The sequence below is a fragment of the Rosa rugosa genome, chromosome 6 (genome assembly GCF_958449725.1).
Source record: "Rosa rugosa chromosome 6, drRosRugo1.1, whole genome shotgun sequence".
Classification (NCBI taxonomy): domain Eukaryota; kingdom Viridiplantae; phylum Streptophyta; class Magnoliopsida; order Rosales; family Rosaceae; genus Rosa; species Rosa rugosa.
In genome coordinates, this window is record NC_084825.1 from 47,293,249 (window position 1) to 47,308,711 (window position 15,463).

Here is a 15,463-nt window from a genome sequence, read left to right on the forward strand (position 1 = left end):
AGAGACTAAAACTTAGATTGATCTCACGTAATTGTGAGATTGACCTCACCATCATGTCAGTGCATATATAGGCGTTGGCTCATCGATCAGTATTCACTAATCACTATTTGACCTCACCATTATATTATATCTTGTTTAACCATTTACCTGTATATTCATAATTATTTTATTGAAATTTAAATTAGAGGTACAATGTGCAAGACAAACTAAAATTTGATATATGGATGCACCCGGACCGTTAAAACCGTTCTCATTGAAATTAACCGAAACCAAACTGACCAAACCAAACGGTGCGGTTTCGGTTTTATATACTGAAAAACCTAAATCATCATTTTGGATAGCAATTAGTACCTATAAACCGAACTGATCAAACCAAGTGCACCCCATTCTTTCAAACCCACTGTACATGTGAAACACAAAACTAACAGGTTTCCTGAATGTGCCCGTTAGATGATGTTCCAGTTTAACTAAAACAAGAAAAACTTCACAATATTGATCAAAGTGCTTCGTTACTGCGAAGATATATTGACTTGAAAGTTGACAGAGAACACCAATCACAATTATCAGGCAGCAGCTATAGCCTCAGGGGCAATGGCTAGTGCTGGTGGCGAAGGCTTTAGGTGAGGAGGCGTATTATGCTTCAATTTTAGAAGTATCTGCCTCATCCTCGAGAGCTCAGTTGGCTTACCAGGTTTTGGACCTTGCACAACAACAATGGAAGGCTTCTTTTCTTGATCCTTCTTCCCTCTCTTCTCTATTGCTGGCACCTCATTGGGAATGAGATCTGCAACTGCCTTCCAGTAGTTCTTGTCTACCTCAGCATGAAACTTCTCTTGACTGGCAACAAACATCTGAGAAGAGACAAAGATATTCAAAACAATAATGCCAGGAACATAAATCGCTCCTTAATTCTAGCTTACCGTATCTTACAATCTAGATACCAGAGATTCTAAGACAAGAAATTTACAGTTATGGAAAATGAAATTCCAGAATGTTTAGTTAAAGCGACTTGAGCTCCAAAACCCATTAAACCCACCAAATATCCTAACTCCTAGTTAGGATATTGAATACTAGCACAGAAGATAGAGAATTATGGTTTATCCATGTTACTCAGAATTCTGCAAAGCAGAAATGACCGTTTTACTCTCCCATAATCAAGCTGTTGCACTTCTAATCTTGGTTGTGCCTTGTTAAAATTTAGAAATGAATATCCAACCTATTCAATAATTGCAAGAAGGAGCTTTCTAGTAAATGACTAGAAACTTGCAAGAACAATTTTAAGAGATTCCCATGAGATTCATCCTCAAAGATACAGGCCAAGGGAATCCAAACTAGATCCCTAACTAAAATAGCAACAGACATTTGAAAATTTGGAACATTCTCATACTACAGTATTCAGTAGTGGCTTAACCAACATACAAACTTAATTATATGCTAATGCTGAATACATGATAACTTGTAACCAAACCCAATGAGGTAGGGTTGCCAAGCTAAGTGAAAAAGGACGTACTTTAGATCCTATATACAGCACTAATACTATATCTTTTTCAATGACGGCTAACAGGAAAATGTTGTGGCAGAGATTCATGCAGTGAACCCTATATAGTTCTGATTACTACTTCGTTGAGTTAAGAATAAGTTCAAATTCTAATAGGGATAAAATAACTTTATGAAAACCCAATTTTTTTTCTTTATTTCAGAAGAGAAATCCAAGATTTGTTGACATGATAGGTCAACCAGATGTGTCTCTTCCTAGAAACCTATTTCAACCAAGCAAATGGATCAGCAAATCAAGCATAAATACTATGCAAGTAATTAAATATCAGTATCAGCTCAGATGATCTTAAAATGCATACCGACCACACTCAAAACAGAGGCAGCAAAGTAAAAATTTGACATTATCTCACACAAGAGTTCATTCAAACAAAGAACAGAAGAAACCATAATATTCTGAAAGTTAACTTGATCTAACCTTCTCTTTTTCCCTGTTAGCAGCTTTGTTATTCTCAGAAGTGATCTTCCTCTTCAGGTAGAATTCAACCTTGAAATCTTCAGCTTCCTCGATGATTTGGCTCAATAACTCCTTTTCTCTCTTCTCCTTCTCCGCAAGCTGAATTGCATTCTGCCTGAATATCACAAAACTTGGTGTATGAGATCTACCTCACAATCTCACAAGATTTCACCATTCCCTCTCCACCATCTTCCATAAAAATGTAATCAATACAAAACTGTGACACAGTTTAATTTCGAACAAAATCTTTTAACAAAAGTACATCAACCACTTTCTGATAGTATCAACCAATAGCTAGCAATCCCAATTGAGCTCCACAACTTTAATATGAAACCAAAATTTTCAATAGTGAACATAATCACTACTCACTAGGCATGAAATTCTTCGGAAAATTGTGAAACTAAAACAAATTTCGGTCACTTCCGCACCGAAAGCACAGATCAAACCAATTCAAAAGCAATACATTCTCATAAAAAACCTAATGACTAATCACTAGGCATGCAATTCTTCGAAACTACTGAAACTAATACATCTTCCCCTCACTCTCTCACCAAAAAAAAAAGATCAAACCAATTCAAAAGCCAATACTTTCAACTGAATTGCGCAAAATCCAAATTCAAGATATTGCTCTACAGATTCAATCGTTCAATTACAAAACTAAGCGGAATCCGAAGCCGTACCTCCTCCATTCTCTGAGAGCGGAGCCCTCCTCCGGCAGCATCTCGGACGGAGGCGGAAGAATCGGATCGTCCAATCCGGCAGCGAAGATCGACGGCGGAGATGGAGCCTCTGTCTCAGTCGCGAACACGTCATCTACTACGACGGAGTCGTGCTCGTAGCGGAGGTAGTCATCGTCGTCGAAGGGGCGGGTTGACCCGGCGGTGGGGACGGAGTCGTCATCGGGAAGACTGAAGGAGGAGGATGACATGGTGTGTGGCTCACACGTAAGAAATGCGTAAGAGGTGAAAATGAAATAAATGTCAGGTGGAGAGTAATTGGGCTTTTTTTTTAGGACCATCTCCATCTTCCCGCGATTATTGTGGCGCTATTCTGGCAGATTAAGTCCAATGCTGATGGACATGACCCAATAGCCATATTTCACTAGAATTTTATGAAAATTTAAAAATTATTAGCTAAATGCAATTTAACATCTTCCACAATTTTTTTTTTTTTTAAAGAACTATGTCAACTCTTTTTATTGATTTAGTGGAATTACATAATGACCTACTCCAAGATCTGTCAGAAAAGTCATTACATAAGCAATTTAACTTTTTTTATAGTCTTATGAAGCTCATCAAAAATCTAATCAACACTAAAACTCAAAAGCACTAGCAGACTACTCTTGATGACATATCTCAAAACTGAGAAACTGCTGACTTCTTCCCCAAAAAGAAAGAAATCACCAGTATGTCAGTCATCCAATACCAATTAAAAGAAACTAAAATAAAAAAGAAAAATGCAAAATCAAGATTAGTCTCTAACAGACGAAGACCCAACCATAAATCCCAAATCCTAAGAAGGTTTGAAACCCATGCCCAATTAGAGGCCTAGACCAATCTGAAATTACTAAAGACACCCAAGAGACTGGACACTATTGCCACAGACCTGGCACCAACACCCTCTCGAGGCCAGCGACCCACCACCATCCTCATAAACATAACTAGGCCAAGGTTAAGAATAGAAGAGAAAGCTCCCCATAAACCACCTCGAACCCAACAGTCAGGCACAGAACCAAGGGGTGGCTGAGGTGTGCTGCAGCCCACCCCATTTTTGAAAGAAATATATGCAGGGTATACATTATAGAATAGTCTTAATATCCCCTAAAGGTCTTTCCCTCTCTCTCATCTCTAATTCATTTTCTCCTATTCTTCTCTTCTGTAATTCTTTTCTTAATTTTTTCTTTCTTTGTGTATTTATGTTACGCTAAAAGCAAGCGCACAATTTAACCCTGCAAAATGTAGTTGTTAGTATAGAATAAGTAGGGATCGTTCAAACCGGGTATTAAGGGTACACCTGTAATTGTGTAAACAAATAAAGAATTAAAATAATAAAGTATTATTTACAAAAATAATAAAGTATTATTTACAAAAATAATATAAAGAATAGAAATATATACAATTGAACACAAATAACTAAATAAGGGGGTTTTGGGATTATAGAATTGGAATTAAAATTAAATGAAATAAAGAAAATGTAAAAACACATATACAATGGTGGAATGCAAGGAACAAAGATCAAAACCACAATCATATGAATGAAATCCAATTATAATTCCTATAGTTGATTATCTAAGTCATGAGAAATAAGTTGACCATGTGAAACGTTAGTAAGCAAACGATTTCCCATATTTTACTTTCCTTGAATAATTAATCTAAGTGAAAGCACCTAAATTAATCCTATTGAACATGCAATCATAGTCTAGAAAGCTAGCTAATCAAGAACACATTCAATGCATGAAGAACAAAGAAAGGATGTCAACCAAAGTGCACAACCTAGTTATGAATAAGTTCACCTATTTGCAATCCTCCTTAATTGATTTCGACTTTTGTCCAAAGCCTTTACTACTTAAATCTAGCTTCAATTACATGCATATATCCTAAGTTGGCCGCCAAAGAACACATACATATAAAAGTTTTCTATAATCCAAAATCAATTAAGCAATCTCACATAAGCAACATAAAAATCAACACAAAGAAATCACAACTTTTATCCAAACATAGAGACGGGCTTTAAACTTTGCCTTTAACATTATTTGTTAACTAAAATTCATAGTTCTACAAATCCAAACAAAGAAAACCAAAAGAAGTTACAAGGAAAAAGATAGAATTACACCGTGAGTTGGAGATGGAGATGGAGAGCTTGAAATGTTGGAATCTTGAATCTTGGAAGCAAGCCTTCAAGGTGGACGATGGAGGATATGATCTTCACGGCTCCTTCTTCTTCTCCTCCTTACTTGAAAATGCAGAACTAGAAGGCTAGAGAATGAAAAGAAATGAAACTAAGAACTAGAGAAAAATGGAGAGGAAATGGAGAGACAAAGAAGATGAAATGGATGAAGGAATGTGTTTTTCTTCTTTGTTGTAGCCTCTATTTATAGGCTACCAAGCAAAACTATTTGGCTTTAAACAAATGATGATGGGTTAGGTTTGAGCATTTAAACATTAATGGAATTTATTAGGTTTGAATATTTAAACACTAATGGAATTTGTAGGTTTGAATATTTAAACACTAATGGAATTTGTTAGGTTTGAGTCACTTTTTGCTCATTTTTCCTTCAATTAATTCTCCACCAAGACTTCAGATTTTGCCCGTGACTTCTTCATATGAAATGATCCACCATTAGTGTAGATCATACTGTAAAATTTTCAGAATTTATGTCCATGCCATTGGGCCGGAATTTCTGCTGGACTCCTTACAGGTCCAGTTTTCCAGTTTTGCTTCTGCAGAAATTTGTGCTGAATGTTTGAAGGCCTTCCACTTCTTTTTGGATCTTGCACTCTTCATAAAAAATGTTTCTTAGGATGTCTAGAATGGATCTGGAAGGTTTCAGCTCATTTGAAGTTCATTTGGTCAGGTGGTCGCTCCTTCTTCCTTGCTTGGCTTGGTTTCTCCTAGCCGGAGTAGGAAAATGTGTAAAGTTGACCTTTTTAGTGCATTTCTATTTTTCTCCATCATTTTATGGACCTAACACTTATTTCATCATCATCTACTCCAATGTACCTAAAAATAAAAATTGAATTAAAAATCGATTCGTTAAGGAATTAACTAAGCAAAATATGAGGAATTAACTATTAAAATATCACATTAAAATGCTCCTATCAATTTAGTCCTTTCAGGTTCATCTAAGATAGACTTCTCTATCTGACCAAAACAAAATAAATGAATTCTCCAATTAATTTTATCATTTTTTCAATTAAGAGGTTAACATTGAATTCTAATATAGGATCTAATTTAGATTTCATCAAGGAAATGTCATAAAACAGATTAGTGAATTTGTTTTTTCCTTCAAACACAGAACTTAGTTTGATTTAGTCCACCTTCTTTTACAGTCCTGGTTCCGTCCCTGCCAACAGTCGAATCCTTGCCTCTGATAATTCGCCATCGTCCTAGCATCGGCGTCGTCCCCGATTCACACACTATACCACCCAATATCAAGGGCCAAAGTCCAATCTCCGACCTCGTATCACAACTGGATTTGGATCTCCCAACCCACAACCCAAATGACCTAACTACTGCTCCTCTCAACTGCAAGCGAGACGCAGGGTACCCCATGAGGGACAAACCTCAAACCTGCGCCGCTGAAACAAACCTAATCTCCTAAAATCTGTGGAACTCCCTTGCTGTAAATCTAAGGCAGAACACCTCCACTAAGGAACAGTAGGCCGAAGCCTAACAAAATCTCGCTGAACAAGGAGAAAATACAGGAAATGCCGGCCCTGAGAGAGGCGTTGCTCCCTAGCCCTAACAGAGCACTAAGTTTTCCCATTCTTTTTTTTTTTTTTTGGAAAAAAAGGTTTCCCATTCTTTATCTTCCACAAAATTATAAGTTATCTCAATCCAATAATAAATTAATTAAAAGATAATAAAAATTACAACGTCTTCCATAAAATATAGACAACTTCCCTCAATTATAAACATGAATTTTAGTTTTTATTTTATAAAGACAAAAATCAATGAACATGTACAAAGCACATATTAAGGGGCTAACTATCTATAAAATGTATTCCAGTTTATGAGATAACGAAATCTTTAACAAACTTTTTGTACAATGTCGTTAGACATATTCACATCACTCTCTTAATAAATTGAAATTTCATATTATTTAGTGATAATATCTCTAATTTCCATGATTAATCATACCCCCTTATTGTATCATGCCTCTATTGATATCGAAAAATTTAAGGGGAATTTGATTCTATACCCAAATTGACACACCTCTTTTAGAATAAACCCAATCATAAGAGTGTTTTAATATACACCCAAATCAATTAATTTTTTTTATGCAAAATAAAAAAACCTATTAAATAGAATAAATAATAAAACTCAATGTTGTTAAGAATTACTAAAGCTGCCACTATTAAATAGGATTGATAATAAAATCTAGATTTGTTGTCGATGGAAGTCGATCATGAAACAGCTGCCCATAGACGTCGCCCAAAATTATTCAACCCTTGATTTCAGCAATTGAAAATTCTCCTCTGGGTTGGAGGTTACGTAATCTCCATATTGAAGAGTCTAATCTGTACATTCAAAGCCGGTGTCAATATCTCTACAAGCTTGTGATATAAATGGATTGCGCAATTAGAGGTTGGTGGGTTGCTTGTGTTCGACAGCATATCCGATTGGTACGGTTGATGAGTATTGTGGTTGCTACCTATTCAAAAGGTGTGTGTGTTCCTGACGAAGAGGTATTTGTTTTGTGATGGTTCTAGGTTTTTGCTATTGAGTAGGTATGATAGACTATACAAGTTCTTTATTGCAGGTTTTTGTTTCATCTTCTTGTTTCTCAATAGATACTACAAGTTAATTTTGATGGCTAAAGAGTACACCCACCTGGAATTTAGGTGCGACCTTCTCAAGTTTGGACGTGTTATGACCGACGAGGTAAGGGCAGATATTACTGAAGTGAAGCTTGATCTGATAGAGTCCACACCGTTCAGGGATTTGTTTAGAGCTTTTTATGAGTGGCAAATAATAGACTCTGCTTGTAGGAAGTCTAATAGTGACATCGTTTCTCTTTTAAAATGCTTTGACAAGGAAAAAAACTCGTTTCAGTTTGGGGAAATTTCTGGTACCATATCTGTAGGTGACATTCCAGAACTATTTGGTTTGAATATTGAAGGTCGTGAGATCAACCTTAACCAGAAGAAGAGAAAAGGGGATTCTTACTTCATTAAAAGACGATTCCCTGGAGTGAAAAGGTTGTCCAAGGTGATCCTGGAGCAACTAATCAAAGATGTATCTAACACTATTACGCTTGGCATTTTTGAAAGATAAGGGTAAATCAATTATTAAGAGCAAGATGATATGGAAACATGTGAAAAGAGAAGGGCAAGTGAGTCTATTTACGTTCAATGTATCAAACAAAGACAGGGACTTTCTTACCTGGTTGGGAAGGAATAATGTTCATCATTTCCCTATTATTTCAAGCAAGGAATGTCCTAAACAAGATCCTTCCAGGTAATTATCTTGTTCCTTACTATCAGCACTCCTAATATGTGTGTGTATGAGCTTATTCATTTGTTTTCTAATGTACAGTGTGGACAGCGGGATTGCTGTGACGTACATTATCAAGCGATTATCGGAAGGTCTTGAATTAGAGTCTACCTTTAAAAAAGGTGCCATGACTCAGCAGAGAGCACATGTTTTGGGAAGGTTCTTAAGTGACAACAATGACGGTTAGGCTCATCTTTGTGAAAGGAGTTTGGGAGGGACAAGAATGCCATTTGGAAGGCCTTTCATCAGTTTTTATGTCTTTTCTGGAATGTTAATGATTGTGGATGCTTAAAGTGATCTTATATGTATTTTTTTGCAATGTTTGAGAATTTGTATGATTAAAGTGTGTTTCTTAAAACACGATGGATCGTGTGGAAATCATTTTATTTCTGAATAAATTTTTTTTTATGCACAATTAAACAGGGTTAATGGGGTGAATAGGGTTGTCTTTACGTTGGAGGCAATATTATGGGAAAGTCTGGTAGTTTGTGATTTCCCCTGGGCATAAGGGGGGAGGGTCGTGAAGTAGTTTCATATAGTATAGGTAGCAAAATGCATTTCCTGAAACCGGAGTTATATGTGCATAAGGCATTCGCTGGACGATTTACGTACAAATTGTGAACTTTCTGGATAATAGGTACCTAAATTAGTTGCGTATATTAAAACCCACTAGATGTTAAACACCTGAATGGTAGGCAAATTTATTCAATATTTCCTAGGGTTTATGCTACCAAAGTTAGTCAATATATGTAGCACCTGAATAGTAGACAAAATTATGCAATTTTACCTACGGTTTACTGTACCTAAGTTATTCCCTGATTGATAGACACAAAATGTAAACTCATAAATGATAGGTATCTAAATCACTTGCGAATGTGAAAACTCATACGATATTTGACACCTGCACGATAGGAAAAAGTACACAATTCTACCTATGGTTCATCTAGAGATACCCAAAGTAGCAAGTGAACGAACTGTGTATTGAGTGGTGACGTGTGAGAGTACGTATTTCATAAAACTTAACTAATGGAATACAACAACACAACTAAAACACATAACTTCCATATTAATAGCTGAAATTTCATACGAGACAAAAGACAAAAGGATGTTTAATCACTACATGATAGGAATACCTCCACAAAAGGATGTTTAATCAGATTGAGAAATCTACGCAATCTAATAGGAATATCTACACAACCACATCTACTTTAAAATAGCAAATATAAAGATTAAATCTGAAAGGAAGAGATATACAATAATTAAGGCAATTAATCTTTTTAAATAAGGAATATCTCCACAAACATATCTCCTAAAATATGGCATCAGTTACATACAATAATTAAGGTATTAATCACGTTGACATATTTAATAATAGGATTATCTACACAAACATATCTACTAAAAAATGGCAAATATATAGGTCAAATCAGAAAGGAAGAGATATACAATAATTAAGGCAATTAATCGTTTTTAAATCAGGAAAAATAAATTGATGGTATTAAATTCTAATTTGTGTTTATAACTGATACCATATTCAAATTCAATTCAAATTCAAAAAAAAAAAAAAAAACACCTATATTTGAGGAATATTTTCCTTCTTCGACGAGAAGGGTAAAATAGTCAAACTAAAAAAACGAGAAAAAAACTTAATTATAGACTTAAAACCTATACGGTAGGTTTAATTATATGAATGGGTGTAGATTAAAAGAAAACATAGGATTGGGTTTCTCTTAAAAGGAGCTTCATTTTTTGGGTTTTTTTCTAATTTTCTCAAAATTTAATAGGAAGTCTCTTTACCTATTTGTTTTGGCTGGAGTGAGAGCGAAAGTTTTACGGTTAAGAAATTGACTATACATATGAACTTGGGTTGGTGTTTGACAAATAAAGTATGAAAAAAGAGACACCTTCAAAAAATATTCCGATGCCTAAGTTGGTGATAATTTGAGTTGTAATAAGTGTAGATAAGATTGATTGCTTACTTCAAATGTTTACTTTACCAAGTATTTGTAGGCGACTAGGCGAGTTTGAGCAGATATCTCGACTAATGCGCATAGGGGTGTGCAAAGTTCGCAAGTCATTTGTAACTGGGTAAGTGGATCCACTACACCATTCTCAGGACAACGTGGGGTGTGCTTCCCACTTGCTACTGATTCAGCCTAGTTGACTAATTCTGTTGCCTGGTTATGCCTTATCCAGATCCATCTCGAGAAGATTTCACCTTTAAAAGATCTGATTTTCTCATAACTCCCCAAATAGATTGGGCCATCTCTCTTTTAGCTTGTCTCTTAAGTCTTAATTAGAGCCTATGATTTTATGATTTTATCTCATCTAGATCCACGTTGAGGGGATTTCACTTCATTTCGATCTGCTTTGAGGAGATTCCACCTCACTTTGATCTGCTTTGAGAGGATTTCACCTCACTTCGATATGTCTTGAGGAGATTTCACCTCACTTTGATCTGCCTTGAGAGGATTTCACCTCTTTTAAGAGATTAATATCACTCACTAAGATTCGCCTTGAGAGAATTTCAACTCACTTGGATCTGTCTTGAGGAGATTTTACCTCACTTGGATCCTCCTTAAGGAGATTTCACCTCACTTGAATCCGCCTTGGGGAGATTCACACCTCACTTGTTTAAAAAAAAAAAAAAAGGTCCTTGTTAATAACAGGAATTAAGTAGTAAATGGACCACCAATTCTTAAGCTCTTCTTGGTCTCCTGCAAGTTTCCCAGGAAGCTTGGGATGCTTCTTGTCAGATCAAGCCTGATCATTAGCTTCAACAATGAGCCAAGCTCATTCAGAATTTTCCCTTTAGATCGATGATTTGGAAGTTGAGGATGCTCACTTCAGAGCAATAGGTCAAGTTAACCGGAATCTCCCCCTCCAATTTGTTCTCACTGACACTGATATATTGCAGTCAGGACAAGTGATAAACTTGGTGTGGAATGTTGCGAGAGAGGCTGGTGATTTGAAGGTTGATGTACCTAAGAAAGGAGAGGCTTCATGAAAGGTGATATAGTGCCATGCAAATCATGGCCTTGAATTGTAGATTCAAGGCTACTACTATTTGATGCTTTTTGCCGCAAGTAATTCCATGCCAATTGAAAAGATTAATCTAATGGTTTCAAGAAGCCATGTAGATCAGTGGTTATGGGTTCTTTGAATCTGAGTTAAGCCACACGATCCGTATCATTTGCGAGTTTGCAACACTAGTAGGAAAGAAGGAGTATGGACATAAGCAGGGTACATGAAGCTTCATTGTTGGGCTGGGCTCTCACAACTTGGTGATTATACAATGGGTTCTCTAAGCAAGTTCTTTATTTATGACCTGTTAAGTTTAGCTCGAGCACCATAATAGAGTAGAAGGTGAATACAGTCGATCCCACCATATTCTAGTACTGTTGTAAACTAGAACTTGACATTTCAGTGATTATACTAATCTTTTTTTTTCTTCTTTCTCACAATGACTCTTTATTTAATGCTACATTATTCAATTTTGCAGAAAATGTGGGTGGCTGACTCAATTAGATGAAGGTAAGGTGTTTGAAGAAATGTTCTTTACAAGAAAAGGTGCCGGGTTGAGTCGGAAGTGATGATTTTCCACTAACCCCAATGAAAGGTACTCCTGGACTTGTTAGTTTCCATTTACACAAAACAAAACAAAATTATAGCTAGGAATTGGACCCCTTTGTCTTTTCTGATAATTCTCACAAACTCAATTCGATTACATCACTTATTACACATAATTAAGATACAACATTGCTAGTCTCCATTGGATCTTAGGGGAAGTCTACATATAAAATAAGAAACTCATAACCTAAAGATCAAAATCAAGTACTCACTTATTAATAGCTACAACTTATTTCTTCCACACTTTAAGACTATCATTCGGCCTTTAGACGTCTTCGTCAATAGTATAATTCACATAATATTGACACCTCGCTTTCCATGCCATACTGTGTAAGTATTTTTGCACCAAAACATGATTATACAATTACAAAGAAGTAAGGAAGAATAAATAAATAAATAAATAAGAAATGAAAAAGAGTGAAAAAAAAATATACAGTTTTGTTGCACACAACATAAAGAAGAAAATAACAACACCTAATCCACCTATTGTTCAGCTTCTTCTTGGCCTTTCTTGACAGATATCAACACCAGTGTAAGCATATTTTATATGGTGTAGCTTCCTGTGGACCTCATCCATAGACATTCTATTCCTTGGTGATTCTTCCGAGCATGCAAGTCCAATCTTAAGGGTTGGAAGTATGCACTTCCACACATAAGTGTTCATCTTGCTTAAATTCTCATTGTCAATGTTTTCTTCAATATACGGCTTCGATTTCATTATTGTAACTACTAATGTAGTTCACTATATTTTGAGATGTTGCAGGTGCTGTCTCTTCTAAAGTGGCCAGAAGACTAGGATCTACAATCTGCATCACTCTTTCTGGTATGGCCATCTTGACAAAGTTATGCAGGTTCAAACCCTCTTTAAACATTTCAGCGATAGGTCTTCTTCCTGTGAACATTTGCAAAACAAGCACCCCATAACTATATACATCCCCTCGTCTTGATGGCTCAACACCACTCGCATACTCTGTGACTCACAAAATAATCAAGTACATATATTAGTTCTCTTTGTATAATTTGGTTGTACAATTTGAAACCTAACTTCTATAGTATGAATAGTCTCTCTATTGATCAGACTCGTATGAAAACTTTTTCATCATCAATGATTATTGATGTATGAATGTATTATACAAATGGATTCCATTTTTGGGTTGAGACAGAAAATAAGATAAACTATATAATCGGTATCTTTTCTCTCTTTACAAAAAATATCATTTATGTCATGTATTAATATTACAATATTTGAGATAACGTATCTTATCTTACTTGCCAACATATACTTATTCATTTGTTAGGGCTTAAAATTTAGGTTGGTTGTCATTGCCACTGTGCCACATTGAGCATAAGCTACCATGCTCCTATTTCTCTATTCTTTTGTCCATATTTCTATTTATCTTCAAAAAACATGTAGACAAAAATTTAAGAAATTATAACGTAGTGGAAGATTATTACCAGGAGCAGCATAGCCAATGGTTCCCTTTATTCCAACAGTGCTACATTGATTTTGAGAGGAGTCTGTGGTCGTTGAGATGAGTCTTGCTAACCCAAAATCACCAACACGAGCAACCATGTCATCATCAAGAAGAACGTTGCTCGGCTTCATATCACAGTGAATGACTTGTGGTTCACAATAGTCATGAAGATAACACAACGCAGAAGCCACATCAACAGCAATATTCAGTCTTTGAAGAAGGTTCAAACTCCTTGATTGGTTTTCTCTGTGTAGCCACTCCTCTAAACTTCCATTTGACATATTCTCAAAAACCAAAGCTTTGAAGTCATTACCATTGTAATCTGTGCTGGAGCAACATGTTAAGATCTTCACAAGGTTCCTGTGCCGGATATTTCTCAGTGCATATATTGCATTCTGCCACAAAACTCTTGGAAGCTCCTTTCTCTTGAAGGTTGAGGACCTTTATGGCAACAACATTGTTTTCTTCTTGATCAATAATCCCTTTGTATACAGAGCCAAAACCGCCTGATCCAATTTGATTGCTCAGAGAGAATCCGCCAGTAGCTTGATGAAGTGTCTGGTATGAAACCTTTGGAAGGAATTTGATTGATGACACTGCAGATAGCGGTTTATTCTTTTGAGTTTTTCTCCTCCAATAAAGAGCTATGATCACTGCAAACAGAAGAGAGCATCCAGCGACTAAAGAAATTGTGAACTTTAGTTTGAAGCCGTGCAACTTTCTCTGCTTTACGACTTTTACGGGGCATGCTGGTAGTTGCAATTCCGAAACACCACCACAAAGTTTGGTATTTCCATTCAATGATATTGCACTTGTGTTTAGAAAAACTCCTCCTTTCGGTGCCTCACCCTCCAGATTGTTGGACGAAAGATTCAAATAATTCAAGAATGGAAGCCTCTATAGGTCTTTTGGAATATGTCCTGACAAGTTGTTTCGTGAAAGATCTAGATACTGAAGACCTCTCAAAGCAGCCAAAGAAGAAGGCATGATTCCTTGAAAGTGGTTCCCTTGTAGGTAAAGAAATTCAAGGCTCAAACAGCCTCCAATAATTTCTGGAATTCCTCCGGTCAAATTATTATCAGAGATGTCCAGTGTATTGATATTCTTCAGCTTACCCACTTCCACAGGCAGAATGCCAGTTAGCGAGTTTTGCGATAAGTTGAGCAAGAGAGAGAAGGAGGACAGACCGATGACCTGTGATGGTATATCTCCACCAAGCTTATTGTCTGATATATCCATCAGCTGCAGATTTTTGCAGTTACCAATATTTGGAGGAATGCTTCCTTCTAATTCATTTTCTGATAAGTAGAGTTTAAACAATTGGGTGAGATTTCCTAAGGAAGATGGGATCCAGCCTGATAATCTATTGGAACTTAAAGATAATAATTGCAGCTTTTGTAACTTCCCAAAAGAAGCTGAAAAAAGTGACTTACCTGCCTAATTTCCGGATCTGTGTCTATTACCTCCACTATTAGAATAGTATACACCTTGTATATATTTACCTCTTCTGAGTAAGAGCTTGTAAGAGAAATATAGGAATTCAATCATCTTCTGTTAAACATCAATACAAATTATTCTCTCAATCTTGTTATCTTTGACTTGGTATCAGAGCAAAGATCCGAGAGGACTTTGTCTCTTGTCCGTTCAAGAACGATCTGACCATCTTCTTCTTGGACTTCGACAATTATCAATCAGCATTTGGTTTGAAATTCAGCCCATCAACTCACATTCCACATTAAATCGACATCAAGATCGATTCCAGTTGCGCCTTTCATATCACAGTTCAACCTGTCACTTTCAGTCGACGTCAGCCCAGCTCCAGTCGACGTCAGCTGCGAAATCCTCGCTCCAGTCGACTTACAGATCAAATCCGGCATCAGATCAGATCCTCAGCTCGGGTTTCCTCTCCATCCATCAGTCCGGCGTCGTCATCATCTGATTGGGTTCACATCAGACCCGCGACTTCCTGTTCGTCGGGTTCCTCAGCTCCGGCGTCACCCAGATCACAGTTCCCGGCTGCATCACCGCGCAGCCCAGACCAGATCGACTCATTTGCCGTCGTCAAACACTTCTTCGCCGTCGTCGAATCCCTCAGCCCCAGACTCAAGGCAACGTCGCGTGCGCTCCGCCC

General features: G+C 36.6%; 2 protein-coding genes and 1 pseudogene across 2 annotated transcripts; 1 reads left to right on the forward strand and 2 right to left on the reverse strand.

The window, feature by feature from the left end:
- Nucleotides 1-364: 364 nt before the first annotated feature.
- On the reverse strand, nucleotides 365-2,981 carry LOC133718089 (clathrin light chain 2-like). The gene is made up of 3 exons (XM_062144895.1): nucleotides 2,692-2,981; nucleotides 1,973-2,126; nucleotides 365-851 (listed from the first exon to the last, which is right to left on the reverse strand). Exons 1-3 carry the CDS (start codon nucleotides 2,937-2,939, stop codon nucleotides 564-566), a joined length of 690 nt encoding a protein of 229 aa, XP_062000879.1. The 5' UTR covers nucleotides 2,940-2,981; the 3' UTR covers nucleotides 365-563.
- Nucleotides 2,982-7,813: 4,832 nt separating this feature from the next.
- LOC133718091 (uncharacterized) lies at nucleotides 7,814-8,841 on the forward strand. The gene is made up of 2 exons (XM_062144897.1): nucleotides 7,814-8,191; nucleotides 8,270-8,841. The coding sequence occupies exons 1-2, from the start codon at nucleotides 7,968-7,970 to the stop codon at nucleotides 8,412-8,414; spliced, it is 369 nt and encodes a 122-aa protein (XP_062000881.1). The 5' UTR covers nucleotides 7,814-7,967; the 3' UTR covers nucleotides 8,415-8,841.
- Nucleotides 8,842-12,309: 3,468 nt separating this feature from the next.
- Nucleotides 12,310-15,209, reverse strand: LOC133716892 (probable LRR receptor-like serine/threonine-protein kinase At3g47570; annotated as a pseudogene).
- Nucleotides 15,210-15,463: the final 254 nt, after the last annotated feature.

Coding starts and splice junctions, on each gene's coding strand:
- LOC133718089 (XM_062144895.1), bottom strand. CDS start 2,939: ATGTCATCCTCCTCCTTCAGTCTTCCCGATGACGACTCCGTCCCCACC. Junction 2,127..2,691: donor GCTCTCAGAGAATGGAGGAG/GTACGGCTTCGG, acceptor TGTGATATTCAG/GCAGAATGCAATTCAGCTTG. Junction 852..1,972: donor CTAACAGGGAAAAAGAGAAG/GTTAGATCAAGT, acceptor GTCTCTTCTCAG/ATGTTTGTTGCCAGTCAAGA.
- LOC133718091 (XM_062144897.1), top strand. CDS start 7,968: ATGTATCTAACACTATTACGCTTGGCATTTTTGAAAGATAAGGGTAAA. Junction 8,192..8,269: donor CCTAAACAAGATCCTTCCAG/GTAATTATCTTG, acceptor TCTAATGTACAG/TGTGGACAGCGGGATTGCTG.